Source organism: Xiphophorus maculatus, chromosome 23 (assembly GCF_002775205.1).
Source record: "Xiphophorus maculatus strain JP 163 A chromosome 23, X_maculatus-5.0-male, whole genome shotgun sequence".
NCBI classification, from domain to species: domain Eukaryota; kingdom Metazoa; phylum Chordata; class Actinopteri; order Cyprinodontiformes; family Poeciliidae; genus Xiphophorus; species Xiphophorus maculatus.
Window position 1 is genome coordinate 8,007,012 of NC_036465.1, and position 20,738 is coordinate 8,027,749.

General features: G+C 35.5%; 1 protein-coding gene across 3 annotated transcripts; it reads right to left on the reverse strand.

Moving 5' to 3' along the window:
• Positions 1 to 2,518: 2,518 nt before the first annotated feature.
• Positions 2,519 to 19,131, reverse strand: LOC102225088 (adhesion G-protein coupled receptor G4). Of its 3 annotated transcripts, none has more exons than XM_023328300.1 (29): positions 19,026 to 19,131; positions 18,779 to 18,911; positions 17,665 to 18,288; positions 16,664 to 16,761; positions 15,555 to 15,613; positions 15,231 to 15,258; positions 15,070 to 15,107; positions 14,801 to 14,949; positions 13,061 to 13,147; positions 12,899 to 12,982; positions 12,187 to 12,272; positions 12,042 to 12,112; positions 11,922 to 11,949; positions 11,789 to 11,811; positions 11,537 to 11,679; positions 11,163 to 11,292; positions 10,442 to 10,548; positions 10,138 to 10,354; positions 9,889 to 10,051; positions 8,453 to 8,605; positions 7,447 to 7,584; positions 7,326 to 7,359; positions 7,044 to 7,147; positions 6,015 to 6,136; positions 4,987 to 5,255; positions 3,944 to 4,049; positions 3,558 to 3,838; positions 3,372 to 3,473; positions 2,519 to 3,285 (listed from the first exon to the last, which is right to left on the reverse strand). In XM_023328300.1, exons 2-29 carry the CDS (start codon positions 18,852 to 18,854, stop codon positions 3,137 to 3,139), a joined length of 3,669 nt encoding a protein of 1,222 aa, XP_023184068.1. In that variant the 5' UTR covers positions 18,855 to 18,911; positions 19,026 to 19,131; the 3' UTR covers positions 2,519 to 3,136. The 3 variants fall into 3 exon arrangements, with proteins under 3 accessions (XP_023184068.1, XP_023184066.1, XP_023184067.1); XM_023328298.1 differs by having other exon boundaries at positions 17,665 to 18,291; XM_023328299.1 differs by having other exon boundaries at positions 17,665 to 18,291; positions 19,040 to 19,128.
• Between the last annotated feature and the right edge of the window lie 1,607 nt (positions 19,132 to 20,738).

The following is a 20,738-nucleotide window of genomic DNA, read 5'->3' on the forward strand; positions in this document are numbered from 1 at the left end:
CCTGCTACTGACAATTCAAAAGTGGACAATCAGAAATAGCTTTTCGCATTTAATAATGTTTGAAACAAGAGCTCAAACTATATTTAACTATGAAAAATCACAATAAAACAATAATGTCTTTTGCTGTAAGAAAACATGTTTATGTCATATCTGCTTTGAACTAGTTTCTCTGGAATGCAAAACTGAACAACTGTTTGCACTAAAACATGGAAGACATTTTGAACGATTGCAGTTTAACACATGCACACTTTCCTTAATGTATATATGTTAATCTCAATTTATTTTTTAAATGTTTTTTTTTATCTTTGTGTGAAGCTACATACATTTATGTTGATGTTACACCTGAATTTTCTGACAATAATGGATGTTTCTGTCTCTATTCTATCTTTATGTTTTGCATTTAGTCATGTTGAACAATCCTGCTAGCAAGTAGCAAAATAATTTTGATTGAGAAATTATTTTCTGTAAGGAAATGAAACAAGCATCAATCAAAAGATAATTAGACACTGTATAAGCAGTATCATCTCTGTTTTATTTATATTTGACCAAAAACAAAAGTATCAGGAATTTTAGCAGTGCAGCAATTAAACTGTAGATTTATATACATCAGGTAAAATCTGTAACTGTTTCTTTTGAAGGCTTGTAGGTCACAATGTTACTCTTTTATATTTCTGAGACTTAAAAGATTTTTAAATTTTATATTTCAGGACAATTTTAAACCAAGTCTGAGCTCACCACAATTGAAATCAAGTTGTGCAAGAACATATAATTTTGTTTTGTTTGTTAGAAATCCAGCTAATCTGTTTCTTCTCCAGACTCAATAACTCCCAACATGCTGCAAACTTAATTTTAACTGAACTCTTGTGGACCGAATCAACCCCATCATCTGTTAGCTTTAAGAAACGTACTTGTTTTACCCGTCTTGATGACTGACCAACGTTGAAGAGGGAGCACAAGCTTGCATTGACTGGTTGATCCCCCCTTCCAAAAAAAACCAAAAAACAGCAGAACCAACAAGAAAACTGCAAAATCAGAGCATAGATTCAACTAGCTGCTATCGTTTTCAACGTCTTCTTCGCAAAGAAAGCGTTTTACTCACAGAGCCTGCAGACTTACTGGATGATTTAGCTGGGGAGGGTTACAGCTATGATCAGAATGCTATCCAGCAGGTTCCTCAGGAGCCCGAACCGCAACTCAGTCAAAACATTCCTGGTTCAAACTGGCAGAAAGGTTTGCACAGTTTAACAACCGCTCTGCTTAGATTTCAGCTGAATTAGAACGTCAGATTCACGGAAACTGCTTTAAACAAATTCTGAAGTTTCATTTATTTTCTGTCTCTTTGTTTGAAGAACCAAAGAGGATTGAATGTTCTGGTGTGGACCAGGTGTTCCTTTCCAACTGGATTGAAAACAGAACATTGCAACAAACTTCACATCCCTTGAATTCTCTCACAACAAAGTTTCATGTAATTTATCGGGATTTTATGTGGCTCTGGGTTGATCACAAAGCAAAGCACATCTATAAAGTGAAAAGATTTCAGAAACAAAAATAAGTCGCCCAGATAACCTTCCTCAAACTTGATCAGATCGTATTGATATCATCCCTAATGATCAATTTTCACACCATGAATGCTTAGCTGGTTTTTAGTTTGAACTGCAGCCATTCAAAAACACAAATTTGCTCTAATCAGGGATCTCAAACTCCAGTCCTCGAGGGCCGCAGTCCTGCAACTTTTAGATGTGCCTCTGCTGCACCACACCTGAACAGAATAATTAGGTCATTAGCAAAGTTCTGGAGAACTGATCTACACAATAGGGGAGGTAATTAAGCCATTTCATTCCAGTGTTTTGTACCTGTGACACATCTAAAAACTGCAGGACAGCGACCCTCGAGGACTGGAGTTTGACACCCATGCTAAGCTAAACTGCTCTCCGGTAGCTCCAGATGTATATTATACAGGCACTAAATAAGGCAGCACTTATCATACGTAATTTAAAATGCTTTACAGGAAAAATACAGGAGCTGAGAAACCTACAAAAACTGTAAAACCTACTTTAGTCAACTGATCTAACTAAATTAGTATAATTGGGAGAAATTAGCTGCATTAGGCTTTATTGTTTTATTTAGGGATACATGAGTAGAGGACGTAAACATAAATACAAGCAGATATTTAACATTTTTATTTTGAAATTATAAAAATTTAACAATTTCACAAATACTTCTGCAATGCCATTCAAGTTTATGATGGCTGAAGTTTTTCCCCATCTTTCTAAAGAGGTAAAAACTAATCTGAAACCGAAAAAAGAACAATAAGTAAAAGTACGTTTCTGTTCAGAATAAAATATAAATAAATCTGAAAACTGAAAAACATCCAATTTAAGGTTTAGATTCTAAAAAATTAAAACAAATATAGATTCCTTCTTAGTCAGTTTTAGCATTTCAAAGTTGTACCTTTGCCATAAATTTTATCTATTTATTTTAAACATGAAGAACTCCAAGTCAAGCAGAAGATGATCATGATCACATTTTTATTTTAGCAATAAAAATGACACAGGATACGTCTTACAAAAATAATCTTGCTGCAGTTAAATTTTGATATGCATTCACATTAAATTACCCAAATTTATCTTGCTACCAAAAATTAAAAATACAGATAAAAAAGATATCTGATTCTCACGAGCTTATTAGTTCTCAGTAAATAAAATCAAATTAAAATAAATAGTTTATTTAAAAATTAAAATCAAGCACAGTTTACAAAATTGTCTTTAGTGGAAACATACAGAGATAAAGAACAAATGAGCAGCAGTTTCTGTAAAATATATAACAAGATGTAACAATATATAAAAATGTTTCTCTGTCTTGTTTTGAAATCCTTGAAAGTGCCCTGCAGATTTTATACCTCTACTATTGCCAACCTAACCTTTCTATGAAATTAATTAATTAGACCTAGTTCATTTCAGTGTATACTTGTCACATGTGACAATACTTTAAGGTGAAATGTTCATAATAGTAAAAAAAAAATCCTGAGTACCATTTCAGAAATGTGCTTTTTGTGATTTCTCCCTGCTCATTATAAAAAATTATTTGTACCCAAATTTGTGACTGATTGATCTTGTCTTCCTGCTTCAGAAGCTCACTACTGCCACCTAGCGGTGTGAGTGTTTTGGAGATTACGTGGAGGAGTCAGTGACTTGGTGGAGGAGGTGTTGTCAGAGTGAACTGAGTCGGATTTGACAAGATTGCCCTTTTTGTTACGAACGTCCATTGTTACAGAGCGGCTCCAGTCTGAATGCAGGAACAACAGAGAATAATTATTCACACTGAAAACACACGATTGTTGTGGGAATCAAATGCAGAACAGAAGAAAATACCTGAGGTTTCATTAGCCCTGAAACGTCCACAGCACAAATAAATTTTCCACTGTTTCCTCACATTTTCCTTCATCAAACAGTGGAACACAAAAACAAAAAATCCTGGACAAAAACAACAAGATACCTTATTATTACACATACTGATAAAAATAACTGTGCAGTAAAATCCAACAAACTTATATTTACCTTGAAAAGAGTTGCAGATTGCAAATAGGTACATCATGACCACTCGTGCTGGTTCGAATGAAAAGAAGCCCAACGACCAGGTGAGGCCCAGCAGGACAGTGAGGCCGACAACTGCTCTGAAGTCCTGCAGCGTGCTGCGGCTCTTGACTAGCGGTTTGTTGGCCCTCATTTGTTTGATCTGGATCAGAACCACGACGAACACGCCCAGGTTGCCCAAGAAGATGAAGAGAATAAATCCCACCACTGTGATGTAGTAGAAAATGTTATTCTGAATCCAACAGCTGTGGGAGTGGAGATGGAGAGAGAAAAAGTAATTTGGAGTTTTCTGTAGTTAAAGAAATAGACACCATGCAATGTCTGTGTTATCTCCTTGCTGCTGGACTTACAATTGTTCAGTGGACTCAAGCGCCACTCCTGTTTGTTCAGGAACAAAGCTTCCATAAGTGTCTTTATCTATGGCGAGCACAAGGCTGACTATCACCAAAGGAATACCTGTAGAAGCAGAAGAGAGTCAAATTATGATACTCTTGCAAGCTGTCTTAAAATGAGACAAAAAAAGAAATAAGAATATTTTAAAGGCTGGTTATGTATCTTTCATTCATGTTACCTTCAGTTTTCTAACACAAATTAGAAGAAATTTGGCGTCACAATTTGATGCCTTGAAATTGGCCTCTGTCTCTTAAATGGTGCGTTCACACAGCGCGCGTTTCACGCGTCACAAACGCATCCGAAGCTTCAAGTTAGACTCGTGTGCACTTTGACATTTTGCTCTAGATGCACAAAACGCGTTTGGTGTGAACGCACCATAAGAATCATCTACTCCTTTGGACAATCCTGCTTCAGCCCATCATAACAACACTGCTACATTTCAAACCGTTCTTTAGGAGCTTTGCACCGAGAAGTAGTTAATTTGATGAGCTCAACAGACACACTGCTGCCGCTAGTCTAGAGGGGTGCTGTGTTGAGGCTGACGCTTGATTTGGGTTTTAGGCACCCCTGAATCGCTGCCACTGGAGTTTAAAAGATTTCTCAAACATGCATGAAAGAATCAAAGCAACACTCCTGGTATGTTTCTGATGAGGGAATAACATTATAATACAATGTAAATCTAAAAAAAAGTCACTTTTAAGTAATATTCCCCCCTTTAAAATGTGTTTTTACTCCTCTCACACAAACCTGCAGACTTGAATTGCAGGATTTCTTACTACAATTTCAATTTCTGATTGATTTTGGTACTTTAAGAAATAGGACTGAAACATAACTAAATTTGAAACAGTCCAAGAATAAACCCAAACACCAGATCAAATCTCTCACTCAAAGTTTATTTGCTAGAAAACTGAAAGAGAGTAAACTAGATTCCTGACATGGCTGTTCAGCAAATTCCACTCTACAAAATGTTATTGAAAGTTTAAATTAAGTTTTTTCTTACCCCATCCAACAGCGCAGAATTTCAGTAAATAGGCGGGCACGTAGGTGTTGAAAACCTTCACCAGTGCGAAGTACATGTGAAAGGCCTCCAAGCCCATCCAGGTGCAGGAAGCCAAGAGGAAATAGTGGAGGAAAGCAGCTGTCGTGATGCACAATGCATAGCTGGAGAAGGATGCGAGCCACGAGTCGATAAGAAAGAACATGGTCAAACCCAGCAGTGCAGCGGACAAGTTGATGAGTATTTTAGATGGATAGTCCTGACGCAACTTTCTGCAGGGGAAAAAAAAAAAGTTTTCTCTAAAATTCAGATATGGGTAAATATGTTAACCAATGTGAACAATATGCAAAAAGTTTTCTTTTGTTTTTGTTTTTATCATAATGAAATCACACTGAAAGATAAAAAAACAACCTATAATTTAAGTAATAAAGTGAGGAAACTTATGAGGAAATAAAAGTTTTAGCAAACCTATCAATAGCACCATTATTAACAAGAAAAAGCTTTTATGTATTTATTTATTCCACTTTAATCTGATGAGAAGAAAAATGAACCATGCCTTTCTGTTTCCAGGGGGAATAAATAGGACGTGACACAAAATTAATTTCTTCTAGCTACTAGCAAACAGGAAAGGTAAACATCTCAAAAGCTCAGTTGTAGACCTATAACAACTAGTTGTGTTTTATGGTAACCATTTTTCTAGAACAATCATTAAAAACTGTACAAGTTAACTGTTATTTAGGAGGACTGAGAGAAAAGTACAAAAATGTCAAGTCTGCTAAGCTGTGGTAGAATTTTAAAGGTGAAATATTAGGCTTTCTTTAATAGTTTAGAAAATATAAACATATTCATTACATTTTTTGCACAATCTTTCTTAGAAAATGTGATTTTAGTCTGATGAGTTCTATCTAATTGTAGCTCCTTTCAGATTGAGTTTTTTTAAAGCATCTTGTCACTTTAAATCCAAATAAACTGCTGCTGGCCTCACGCAAAAGTAAAAGTTAATGTCACAAAATGTGTTGGTTGTTACTTACTCAAAAATAAGGTAGGTGAGCAAAGTGATTCCTAGAAAGATGGAGGAAAGACCACAACCAAGGTAAGAGATTATTGTGAGAATCCGGATATCTTCGGGGTCCATTGGGCCTTGGCTTACATCCTCAAAGAAACAAACAGAGCCAAACATTTTATTTCACTCACCACACATTAAATCACTCTTTAACAAAATCATTTGTATTTCTAAACGTAGTGATAGCCGTTGTTGCCAAACACTTTCATTTTGATTTCTTCAGCCCATATTACATTACAAATATTAAACATTCTTAAAGTTATTTCTTTATTTCCATTGATTTCTTTAGATTTTTCCATGATATTACACAGGAAAGCTATGAGTTTGAAATGTTGCGCTACATTGATCTGACTCCTGTGTTATTAAGGCAAATGTTGATTTAATGCTTGAGGATAATGTCCTGATCACAATAAATGTTTTTGAGCAGAATTCATTGTGATGTTTAACAAAATTCATTATCAGATCAGAAATTATGTTCATGCAATTTGAAACAAGAATTTAAATTATTCCAAAGTAAAATAAGTAGTTATTTTCACTTGATATTGTGAGTAAAATAATAGAGAAATGTGGCTCTTTAAATAGATGAGTAGATTTTTCTCTGGCATATTGTGAAATAATTATCTGGTTTAAACTGCAGCATTAAGTTAAAACTCGCAATTCAAGATTAATTCACTTAAAACATAATGTTTACACTCTTGTTTCTTGTTAAGTCAACTTTGTGAACTTTAATTTCTGAGTTAAAACAAAAACTATTTTCTTGTTGACTTAAATTGCATTTTCAAGGCAGCAGGTGGACTTTCAATTTAAAATGTTTTACAGTGTTGGGCCTTCACATTGCTTAAAGGAATAGCGATCTTTGTCTTAGTCTATGCAAACTTTCAAACATAAAGAAGAAAAATAGAGATGAATATCATCTGTATTCTCTATTGTTTTCATAGTTTGGGTGCAGGAGGTTGTTTTTGTTGGGTTCATTTATAAATGCTCAGTAATGTCTCACCAGCAGGACACCAAAATGTGTGAGGTGATCACAGAGACAGCTGGTCTGATGAGGGGAAATGTTACGGGTTTCACAGCCGCTGCTGCTCCAACCACCAAGGCTGCCTGAAAGTACACAACACACACACACGCGCCAGCATGAACACACACAAACATCCTTTTTATCAAACCTTCTTATCAACTCAGTAAAAAACCTTTATGAATCCCAGTTGTTCCCTAACAAGACTCGATTACAGTAAATCCAACTGTACACACAGAAGATAATAAGCAAAGATCAACTCACTGTACTTTTGGAAATCCCAGAACACACACTTTGACTGTAAACAGAGGCAAATGTTAGTCATGTCAAAGCAAACAGAGAAAATCTTTGATATAGCTGACAAACGAAAAAGTAATGTTTATACCCGTCTGGTTTCTTCGTGCTTGAAGGTCACCACCACTCGTTCCTGCAGGTTGATAACTTGGCTGTTATTAACGCTGGCAGAAACCACAAAGGAGTTTAAGGTCCAATTCCCATCACTTTCATTGATTAAGTAGGGGTCCTGTTAATAAAAACACAGCACTGGTCACTATAGTAATCAGTAGAAAATATCCTTCACCAATATATTTTTTTGCGATACGTAAATTTAATATAGTAAGATAAAAATTGTACGTAAATCTAAATGTTTTTTATGTTTGATACATAATTTGTCTTTTGTCTTCTTAACGATAGTGAGACTATTATCATGTTTGTGTGGCTAGCACAGCCTGAAATAAGAAGACATTTCCGTCTCTGTCCAAAGATAGCAAAAGCCGCGTCACTTGTTTATTAGATCTGTAAGCCAGAGACGTAAAACGAAAAGGTTGCTCAGCAACTTCAGAAAGTCAATACACTTCACTAAAAAATAGCACCTTAGACCTTAAGTAAAAGCCATCAGAAAGAGCTTAAATGTCTACAAAATGTTTTCACTTTAATGTGATTTTTAAATATATATATATACACCTCTGAAAAAAAATTAAGAGACCACTTAAAATAATCAGTTTCTCTAATTTTACTTTTTATAAGTATATGTTTGAGTAAAATGAACATTGTTCTTTTATTCTATGACCTACTGACAACATGTCCCTGAAATTCCGAGCAAGAATTTAGTATTTATTTGCAGAAAATGAGAAATGGTCAAAACAAGGAAAAAGTTGCAGAGCTTTCAGACCTGAAATAATGCAAAGAAAACAAGTTCATATTCATTTAGACACAACAATACTAATGTTTAAACTCAGGAAGAGTTCAGAAACCAATGTTAGGTGGAATAACCACAAGGACTTCAATGCGGTTCAGTGCAGTGGGCTCTTCATTTTTCCCAGGGCTGTATATATGGTTTGCTGATTCATAACTTATTTTTAATAAGAGAATCAAAATAGGTAATAAATCACCTGAAAGAGGTTGGGCGTTCCATAAAAATGAAATTGCACTCGTGTTGTGTTTCTGACTCCAGGTGGGAAAAAGTTGTTGATCTCAGCGGGCAAGGAAATAGTCGCACTTGTTTCTGCAAGTGGTTTGCTGACAAAGCTCTGGTTAACAAATATCTAGAAAATAAAAGTAAGAAAGACCATTAAAACCATTTTAGCTGAAATTTTCTTATCTCCACCGACAGCTTAGAAAACCTCTTTTGTTTTGCACCAGTGCTTGTATAAAGAGTGTAAAATGTTGCACTACTGAATCAGGAAAGAGTAGGTAACTTTTTTGTTGTTATGCCTTTTATCATCTTTGACCTCTAGGGATTTCTTCTTCTCTTCGTTTGTTTCAGAGCTGCCTTGCTGCCACAGCTGAGATGTGTTGTAGCTTGTCTGCCATTCCATAAAGAGCGTCATCACAAAGTGTCACGCCTCTTCTTCCCCTGGGCTTGTACTGCAGTGAACTTGCCCGTAGCTGTCATAAACTTATACAGCTTGGTGTAATTCCTTAAACGAATATGTACATTTAAAAGTGAGAAGTGTGTTGGTTCACGTTGGAAGCCAATATCAGTTATCTGGAGTTGTGGTTAAAGTCTCCTTCACTCCTGTTTTGTGGTTAGAAAGGGAGCTTTTGTTTATTTGTAGGGAGAGCTATCCTCTACCTATTTGATGTACTGTATTAGTTTTTACTGCTACGTCACACCTGCCAGATTATGTTGTTGTTAAGGGGGCTGTAACAATTCTTCATTTATGTTATTTTTCTACATTTAATGACTACCTGACCTTCTATGGATGAAGGTTAAATGTGCGCGCACACGCTCACAAAAATATTAGCTGCATTAATCTAAAATTGAGTTGATCTTCCTTCCTGTTTGAGCCACGTCAAGCATTCATCATGCTGATGTGAGTTAATTTTCATTGGTGCAGACAGAATGTCTGTGTGACGCATCATGAGATCAAACAGTGTTATTTTTACATTTCTATGAGTAGATCAAATTCTTGGCATGCAGGCACAAACAGCTCTGGAAAAAATTAAGAGACCACTTAAAATAATCAGTTTCTCAAATTTTCCTTTATATAGGTATATGTTTGAGTAAAATAAACATTGTTCTTTTATTCTATGAACTACTGACAACATGTCTCTGAAATTTTTTTATCTATTTGCAGAAAATGAGAAATGGTCAAAATAAGGAAAAAGTTGCAGTGCTTTCAGACCTGAAATAATGCAAAGAAAACAAGTTCATATTCATTTAGAAACAACAATACTAATGTTTTAACTCAACAAGAGTTCAGAAATCAATATTTGGTGAATAACCAGGAGGTTTTCAATGGGGTTCAGTGCACTTAATTTTTCCAGAGCTGTAGATAATTGAAGTGTATTGAGTGACAGTCTTATTACAATCATACCAGCTTACCTCAGGGTTCGTTGAGGATGACAGAGACACACCAAAGGTGAGGCCACTGAACTGATCTGGATCGACATTAATCATGGAAAGGGCAAGCGCAGGAGATGTGATATTTGTACATTCCCCTTGAAATTCTATACTGTTCCCCATCTGGTCTGTAAGATCAAGGACACTTTCCCAAAGAATGAAAGAGGGAAAAAATTAAAAAGTCACAGAAAAGTAATATAGAAAATTGAGCATATTACACTTTCTCCTTACATGTCAGTGACTGGTGTGACGTCAGTTTCAGAAAGCAGGATGTTGGCCACGATGTTAACAATGTCAACGCCAACTTTAGGTTCGATGATGCTTACATCTACCACTTCACTTAGCTTGTCCATCACCAATCCCAGCTCAGAGGAAGACAGCTGGGAGTTATTACTGAGCTGAACATCTACGAGGTCCTGAATTATGTCCACAACCTCTGCTGCATTATCTAAAAATCATTTGTATGTGTGTTATTTATGACCATGTTGTTTTAGCTATAGGAATAAATGAAAGTGTGTGTGGCTGATTCTCTTACCAGGTGTGACTGTAATGTTGCTGATGTCTGAAATTGTCTGAAACTTGTTGCAGTTTGTCATATTAGGATTATCCCAGCTGGTCGTATCAGTTTCAATGTGTAGTTTACTAAAAAAAAAGAAGAAAACTTGCAATTTGTTTTGCATTTTTACACGTTTTGACTGAAGGTTGTAAAGTACAGTAGCATTAATAATAATAAAACTGTCCTCTGCTGATTATGAACTCAGTAGGCATCTACCCAACATTTATTGACAGACCATAAAAATCATCATTGCACAGTAATATCGTTAAATAGTGCATGATACTGAAGCCTTTAATTACAGTAATGATTCATGTTCTATAAAATGATTTCCTGTTCAAGCTGCAGGATGGCAGAGATGGAGCTGTAATGGCTGAGGGGATAGTTTGGATCATTCTGCTCTTTAATTAGCAGACTGTTATGGTATTTGCTGTAGGGTCTCAGTTTAAAGATAGCAAGTGCAAAATATTATCAGCTTTTGTACACGAGTGCAAAATAAACATTTGTAATGACTGAAACCCTCATCACAGCTTAGTCAATAATATATTGTATAAAATTATAAAACACATGCTTTCCATTCTAGGAAAAAAGCTTTTTGCAGAGCATGTCAACATCTTATTATGTTTCATTTGCATCAAAATACTGGTACAAATCAGATTAAACAATGATTTTCCCCTGCAAACCAAGTCTGGCCACTTCTTACCAAAGTCTGTAGGCTCGATTCGATGCTGGTTTCCTGCATCGCATCTCTGCAGTGACTTGTGGAAATGTTTCTGGCCAAATATATTGCCCATAAAATGATGAGGTTTTTTCTTCTAAACAGCTTTTTGGCTCTAAAAGAGAAGAAATAACAGGATTAGACTGCATGAGGCCAGCATGTCACTTTCAATTAGATTATTTTTACATAAAAAAAAAACATTTTATAAAGTTACAGTCTGAAACTACATTCTTTTATGTATCTGTTACATAAAATAGAAATAAAATCCATTCAAGTTTGTTACTATAATGCCATAAAAATAAACTTGAAATGGTATGATACTATTGCAAAATACTGTTTATTTTAGAAACACAGCTTACCTATGTGTTTGATTGATATATTTGTTGTCTGAATTGCAAAAGAGATGTTTCCATATTCTGATGTCAAGGCAGAATAAATTAATTGCTCAACTTCAGCCACATTTTTCTTCTGATACTCTTGAACATGGAAGGTGCAGTTGTATCTATCGATAATATAAAAGATTAGCATGAAGGCCACATACATAAAACTAAACAATAAATCTAAAGGATGAGAATAAGCTAAAAACAGCAGATTGTCTTTTATTCACATACTGATTCTGTTTGATGATGGGAGTCTGGAAAACAAGAAAGCAGAGATTTTGCTTCATTTAGATGAAACAGATTGATAAAAATTTCCATCTGAAGATGTGATTTGTCTTGTTTCTTTACTGGGATGCATACTTACCAGTAAGCCAGTGTACTCTCCCATGCTCCTGTAAAATATGTATCAGTTAAAGAGGGAGCCAAATTTAAAATATTAAAAACCAGAATGCTAATCGTACACAAAGACTGAAGGAAAACCCACCTGTCATAACCGCCTTTTATGACAAGATTCACCACACTCAAACTGTTATTGGTCTCAAGCTTTTGTTGCAGCTTTAAGAAAAAAGGGATAATGAAAATCTTTTTGCGATTATGATTTTTCTCAGTGATTATATTAATGTTCTTACCCATTCTTCAATGATGTCTGTAGGCTTTGACTGGATTCCTGTTATGACTAAGGTCAAATTAACTCGAAAAAACTGATCTGGCATGACTGCAAAAGGAGAAAAATGTAAGAGATTACATTATACGCTCTATGCTTATATTTTAAATATTTTTAAATACATCACAGTTTTAAGTTGACTACATTTCTTCAGTAAGAAAAAAAAAATCACATATGGAAAAATTGCTGTTTATTCTATATGTGTTACCGCATATCGGTCAGGAGAAGTGGGACAAAAACCCAGAAAACTAGGCTATGAGAAGCTTTTGGGAAAATTCCTACCATGTACAGTTGCAAAAGTAATTCTACCAAATCATTACCTAGTACTAAGAACATGAAAACTTTAGATTTGGAAAATATAAGAAAACATTTTCTGCATTCACCAAATTCAAGTTCAAAAATACTTCATTGATCCCAAAGGGAAATTAAATGTTGTTTTAATTGATATTAAAAAATTCAAAATCTAATCTAGTTATTGCAGATGGTGATGGTTGGAACGACCTCCTGTAGCGGTTTGTACTGCAGCTAATTTGAAGAAGCTTCTGACTAAAGACAAATGAAAGACTAAAGATCCTAATCATATTGAAATGTTTAATGTTAGCCACTAAGAAGATATCTGAGATCTATTTCTACACTCTATTTTTTCAACTGTAAATGTTTTTTTATGGAGAACTAACCAACTGTTACAGTGCGATCTACAGGTTTTCCCGTCGTTGAAAACTTGGCAGGCCTATTCGGTGTGGTCTCCGTTAAACCTTTTTCTGTAAACAAAATTAAACACAATTATTAAAAGTTAACATCTATTAAAGTTCAGGAAAAAAAAAAATTCACAACCTCACCTGAGGTTGTGAATTTTTGTGTCCATGGTGAGGTGGTTAATGAAGGCGTAATAGTTGGTGGTGGTCTTGTCACATGAGGGGAAATCACTAAAAGACAGAAAATGATTCATCAAAATAGATATCTGAAAAAGAAAAGTTATCCAAATCCTCTTGTAGCACATTATGTAAGAATATTTTAAAAAATATTGATTGGAGATCAAGCTGCATAAATTGCATCATTTATGCAGCTTTTTAAAGTCTGGGAATTCACCCAGAAAGCAACCCAACAAAGGAACATGAAAACAGAAGTCTAATGTATTGACCCTTTACAACTACGTCACTTAATCATTCAAGGCACCATGATGGACGTTGGAAGTGAGGGACGGGAGTATTGAACAGAGCAAATGAAATTGTTTTCCAAAGTTGTTTTAGGCAGTTTATTCATGGCTTCTACTTGTTCGAGTCGAACTAATTTGTCTGTGAAGGTAACACACCTGGATTGGGTTCATAGACGGTGATATTAGCAAAAGTTGGAAATAGCTAGTTCATACCTCCTCCCTTCTGATGTGTGGTTCTAAATACCGACTTTGCCTGAATTCACACCACATGATTTATATCACTGTCATAAACAGCGTTTCCCCTTAAACTGGAGTAGCCTTAAAAACCTACAAAAGACGAGATGCTAACCAGGTTTTCCATACAAGTTAGGGTATGACAGTGTGGCATTGTCTTCACGTTAGTGATTAGACGCATTATGCAATATTTAATATCTTTTTAATCACACTTACTTATAACTTATATGAACTTTAATCTTCTCACCTTGTAAAAAGAGTTCGCTACAAATCCGTGGGATGGCAGTCATTATGATTGACCGTTCCTACCCATCGCCGCCATCTTTCATCATGAAAAGATATGCAATAAAATGACAATGTAGTGGCGATTGTTTGCTAAAACAAACATCCAATAAAAGTTCCATCAAGCCATTACTTAGGCACTGGGGTCAAGTTTCTGTATGCAGGCAAAAGAAGGTTCAATGTCCAAACTTGTTGATTGTTCTGGATGATTTATTTTCCTATTTCAGCAAACAATTTAAGAGTTCAAACTTTCCTTTGTTCTCATGCTACCTCTCTTGCTCTGGTAAAAACCATAGGCCCAAACCCAAATGCCTGCTGGTCCTTAATCTACACTTATAGAAAGTGGACTGACCCACATTTCTTCCTGTCTTACTTAAAAAAATAAATAAATAAGAAAAAATAACAAAAACAAAAGATAAATAGAATCAACAATTATTAACCTGCAAATAAATTCTGTAAATAATACAAAAAATATACATTTAAGAATTAACTAACAAAATTCAAATGGATAATGAACTAAAGAATAAATAGCTCCAACACACAAGTTTGGTTTCTATCCTTCTCTGTTTATGCAGCCGATTGCGCAGCACCCAATGACTATCTTTACAGTGAAATCAGCTAAATAAAAGCGATTGTAGGCTACCAGATGTCTGTTTTTAGACTGGCTTTAAAGGAGGAGCGGGCAAATTTCTGAAGAGCGTGACGTCACGTGAAAAGGGTCAATATCCAGAGTTGACATTTCAGCCACATTACAACATTACATGATGCTGATAAAACACCAGAACTGAAAAAAGTGAAGCAGTTACTGCATGTGCTTAAATCAACATTCCCTTTAATATTAATAATCCCCCATGTGATTGCTGGGTGTGATTAGTGATCTGCAGCGTATTGGAAGACATGGGCTCACCAGCAGGAAGAACGGCGATGCTGTCATGACCAGCTTCTATGGTGAGGAAGTTGAAAGAGAAGTTCGTACTCAGCAAGGCAGAAATGTCCGTCTGAACTGTTTTGACGTTTGCAGCAGGATCCACGCTCACATACACCTCACAGCCGAAACTAAAGAGGGGAAATATGAGAGCATGTAAACAAATTATGCAAACTAGTTTGGACTATATATATATAAATACATACTTATACCAAGCAGCACTTTATTTTTATATTTTCTGCCAATCTCACCATTTCTTACAGACTCGGTTAGACTGTTTTGGCAAATCCTACAAAGCAGAAACAGTTGGAAATCTTTACTTAAAAGTGACATATGTTTGCAATTTGTTTAAGAAAAAGAAGATTATTTAGCTATTTATGTTTTCATTAACATGTATTATTTAAGGGCATACCTCGTCTAGGTGCACTTCGCATCTTGGGCTGTAGAGAACACAGATGGGTCAAATTTAAGTCTGTCAGCTTTTTATTTGTTTGTTCCTTAGCACATTTTGTACACATAATTTTAAAGAGGTTTTACTACTAAACATTTTTTTGGATTATGTATTTAGCTAAATCTAGACCATAGATTTATATGCCTACTACAAAATGAAACCATCATTAAACCTCCTGCAAATGTCAGGTAAACCAAACCATAAAAATCTATAAAACCTTATTCTGTGTACTTTTACTACAGTAGTTGTTCCATGACTGCAGTTTGAAAAGAGAAAATATGTTACCTTTGAGATGAAACGTAAATGTCTTGGACAGAAATGTTGTTGGGGAAAATGTTCACAAGCTGAAAAACAGAAAATGATAAGATACTCAACAAATATACTGTTTTAGTTCTGACCCATCACACTATTACATATCTGCCTTGCTTTTCAATGGCGTTCAAATATATTTGGCTTAAATTAATATATTACAGATTTCTTAAATGTTTCAAATGTTTAAACAGCTTTATTATTAGACAAAGATAACCAGAGTAAGAACAAGAAAAGGTTTTTGAAGTTTATTAATTTAAGGCAAAAGCTATCCAAAACCTATGTGAAAACTAGTCAATCTCTTACCAAGTCATGACTTTTTATTAACTACAATTTTTGAAAGCCTTTTTTTTGCTTGACTTAATCACTCTCAAACCTGCAGAATCGAAAAATCATCTAATTAATACCCATCTAATAACATGGAGCAGGACAAAGGATTTTAAAAAGTAACGTAAAAGTCATGCCCTGACTTAAGGAAACAAATTTTCTAATTTATCAATATGAAAAGGTTTACAAAAATAAGTCCTTGGGACTCTAGTGAACAATAATAAGAGTCATTATTAACAAATTGAGAAAACATGAATCATTGGTGTATTTTCCCAGGAGTGACTGGTCTGCCAAAATTACTCAAATAGTGCATAAATAACTAATCCAGGACATTACAGAAGAAACTAGATTCTAGATAAAACACTATCTAAAGAACTGTAGGCCTAAATTGACTCAAAGGAGAGACTTTGGTCATGTTTTTCACAGTAATTCATATAAAAATTATCTGAATAATTTAAGGCTATCATAGGGTGTTGATAGATCATCCAAATTTCACCTCCAGATAGTTGGCCAATCATTTACTGGTCACTTTGCTACTGTGCATTTCCCCATTGAGGAACACCTTTTTTGTTTTTATTCTATTCTATTAGTTACATCATAAACTCCATCAGTTTTACACCCTTCTTCCCACTATACATGCACTTTAAAAACAAAGCATAAGACTTGAAAATAGGTTGAAAATGTGCTCAATGTCTTTACATTTAGATTCCCATATCAACATGCGTGACAGGAAACAGTGAGACAGCAGATGTTTGTACCCAGTTTCTTGTGATTCCTTCCAGAGCCAGTGAGCAGTTTTCAGGACTTTTGAGGTTGGTTACTGTCACCCACATTTTGATTTTGTAATTCGACCAACCTTAAAAATAGAAAGAAAAGGACCATGTTAGATCCATTAATAGGGTTGTGAACCTCGAAATTAGAGAAGTCAGAATATTTCTTCTTTGACTCCAAAGTCAGCGAAATAGAGTGATTTCAAAAAGTAGGTTTGCAGGCTTGTTAAAGTAATCATGCTTCTTAAACCTTTCTGCACTTTGTCACGTTACATCTACAAACTTCAAAGTATTTTTTCTGGCTGACTGCAAGTTATTTTTTACATTAAAAACCATTTTGAAACTATAACTTTTCCTTCATTTCACCATTCTAATCTAATTTGTGTTGGTTTATCACGTATAAGAGCAGCATTGTGTTTTCCAAGCACATAGTGTCATTTTATAGCACAATCAAGTAACTTTCCTAACTTGAGTTGTTAGAAAAATGCTATATATATATATCAAATATGACTTTACTTTGTAATTTAACACCTGGAAATTGGGCATCTGTCACTTTAAAAACTCCTGCTCTCTGAAACTCCACCTTAAGGAAGTTATCACAACATGGCTCCTCTGTTAACCCTTTAGCAACGTTTTACCAGCGTTTCACTGAAAAATAGCTTGTATAATGAGCTCAGCAGATGTGCAGTGCCACTAGGTGTTTGCTAATTTCTGCTGGCTAGTCTGAAGGAGCTGAATGGTTTCCATGGAGCTTAAAGGATTTCTCAAACATGCATCCAATAATTAAAACAAGACTCCAGGTATGTTTTTGATGGGGGAATAACATTATAACATGAAGTAAAGCTCAAAAATGTTTGATTTTACATAATACTGCCCCCTTATAGTCCCAGTTGATTACAGTTTAGCTTCTAGTGAAGAAAATGAGAAACAGTGTTTCAGACAGACTTATATCAACAGTTATATCAGTAAAAATAAAATCCCATATCTACCACAGGTTAGATTGTTGTCGGGGACAGGAGGACAGTCATTCTTCCACTGCCGCAGATCCCAGCTCACCACATCTCCGTCTGCACAACCCAGGCTGCTCACCTCCTCAGCGCTCCACTCCTTCCCCCACATCCTGAACAAACCTATCTCACCTAGCAAGTTGTTACCGCTCTCCGGCTTCAGTGCACCATTAGGGAGAACACTATGAGAAACGCCCAGAGTGAGAGTGCCATTTGGTGCCAGCTGTTGGTGTGCATCATCTGAATAAAAAAGTTTATTTTTTACACTAGATCCATTTAAGTACACCATCAGCTTCTGGTTTTTACCAGACCATGTGAGACAGATGGAATGCCATGTCTTTAATGAGAGGTCCTGATCTATTTGGTATTGTTTTCCAAAAAGCCAAATTTTTAAATGTGAATTATTGCCTTCAAGTCCCAGCTCTTTCCGTTCTGTAGATCTATAAAGAAAGCCTGTCCATTGTGCTGAACTGGTGCGTTTTAAACAAATGCAGACGCTCAAATCCATCAGAGCTGGAACCCTCACTTCCGGGTGGAGCTGCCACAAACATGGAGGCCCATTAAACGCCAACTTCTTTCCCCACAGGCTGGTGCTGGCAGAGTTGGCTGCTGAAAGGACGTACAGAAAAGATTAATGAAGACTCAAAAAAAATCATTATTGGGCTCAGAATACATCTGTCACTATAGAAAATTAACAAAACAATTGTATAAGAACTTACACATCTGTAAATACAGCAAACATTAATAAAATGTGTGATTTTTCTAAATGCATTTCTACTGGCATGAAAATAGTGCCAGATGTTGGTACTAACTCAGGTAAACAACACATAAAAACAAATGACAACAAATAAACCTGTACATTTTGTGTGGTAAAGTAGAATAAGTATTTCATACTTCTTCTTAATTCTTCTTAATATGAAATACCTTCAAGTTGTCATTTAAAACAAAGCTTGTCTGCAGAGTAATATATACATTTGAGGACACCTACTTTTTCTAAGCACTCACTTCACATGTTTTAATTTATAAAAATATACATATATATATATATGACTTCATACTTCAAAGGCGCTACTTTGGGCAATTTATTTAATCTTACCTGAATTTAGAGGACACAGTGACATCAGTATAGGCAAACAGATGATCAGAAAAGTGAAGCTTCTCATTGACATCATGACAGCAAGAATTGAAACAAAACTTCAGGACTTCTTCAGCACTCAGGTGTTCATCTGCTGTAAAAGAGAAAGAAAATCTGTCATGTTTTATTCATTTGCCTTCTCATCAAGAAAGAATAGCATGCTAAGAATTTAGCATAACTAAACTGAGTGAAACAAAATGAGACTTACCATTATGTACTCACTTTCTAAGGATCCAGTTTTATGTTATTAAGTGTTTTGTCAGAAAGTCAGCTCTCACTTCACTTATCAAGAATCTGTGTGCACCATGACAGCTGGCAAACGTTCCTTTATTACTCTATGAGCACATCTCCACACCCACTCCCTTTGGTTTCTGGAGTTACTCATTAGTCACAAGCAATAAAATTAACCAACAAGCATCCTATTGGTTAACAAAAAGCTTCATGAAACAAACAAAAGAAATTCATAGTTTTGATGTTGCATAGCGCCTTTGAATAAAAGTCAAAGCTGGAAATTTGCAATTTGGAAGACAACAATGTATCTCTGCATCTCGTTGCACAATAAACCTATAAATATTTCAGCCGCTTCTGCAAATACATAACTTAAAGCAGCAGAAAACATGGTTTGTCGTTTCATTTGTGTCATTAGTGACGGCCACATCATGTGGATGTTACTTTGTGCTCATGTGTGTGTGATGTGTTTAGGTTTTACCAAGTCATGAGTTCAGCTTAATATTCTCATGGGTTGAGTTTTATCTTTAGGTGATAACTGTCCAAACAAACCTAATTGGCTTTTCCGTGACACGTCCAATGGCTTTCAGCTGTGAAGAACTGAAGGCAGGGCCAGACCATTACAACACTGAAAAAATTTAACAATCAGTGTGTATTAACAGAATTTTTACACTCATGTTTTCTAACCAGAAAGGTACATTTTTAAGCAAATGGTAACAGTAATTTTTCCTTCTCCTTCTCCATTTTTTCTTGCTCTATACTCCCATCAAGTGGCCAAACCTTGGATTGCAACCTTTTGTATTGAAAGAGTTTATGAACTTTTCTGTCATCCACACCATGAGCCTAGACTTTACCAAGGTGTTGCTTGCACCAGAATCAAAGGTTTGACCCCAGAAATGCAGACACTCTGACACAAACACAGTCTCTTTGTTGCACTAAGAACCGCTAACAAGGACCTCATTCATCTATTTTTATCCACTTCCCTTTTCATCTCGGTGGTCCGGAGTAAAATAAGAGAGGGTTCCCCAGAGAGAAAATGGAGACGACCGGTTTGTGACGTGAAGTGCCCCATCTGGGGGACTTGTATTCATTGGTCTAAGGTTACCCGGCTTGGGAACTCCTCCTGCGTCACAGGTGATGTAGAGCGGTGGGATTTCCCAAAGATCTTTCCCACTGTTGAATTCCTCCCCTAAGAAACTTTGAGGTTCAGGACGAACACAGAAGGTGTGGAGATATTGAGCAGACATCAAAAAATTCGTAAGTGTTTGAAGGTTTTAATCCATTCAACTTTCTATCTCAGAATGTGTTGTTTCTGTTTTAGTTTAGCATGTGACATCATTTTTAAGGTTGTGTTTTCTCAAGTTGGAACATACACAATAAAGAAGAGGCATGTTTACTTTTCTGACTGGAGCTTCTTTCATATTGATGGTATGTCTGTCTTTTTATTACTTTCCTTTTTCACTGTCACTTAAATATGATAGCACAGTGCATAATTTTCCTAAATATTGTTAGTATTTTGTGAATTTTCTGCAGAACAACATCTTGAACAGGAAAACACACCTAAAACATGAAACACAGCTGTCTCTTTGGACCAGGATTGAGAAATACTGAGATAGAGAACATATTAAGCACAACTTAATGACATGAACATTTCATTACCTGGCAAAACTTTTATATTCGGGGGGATCAAAGA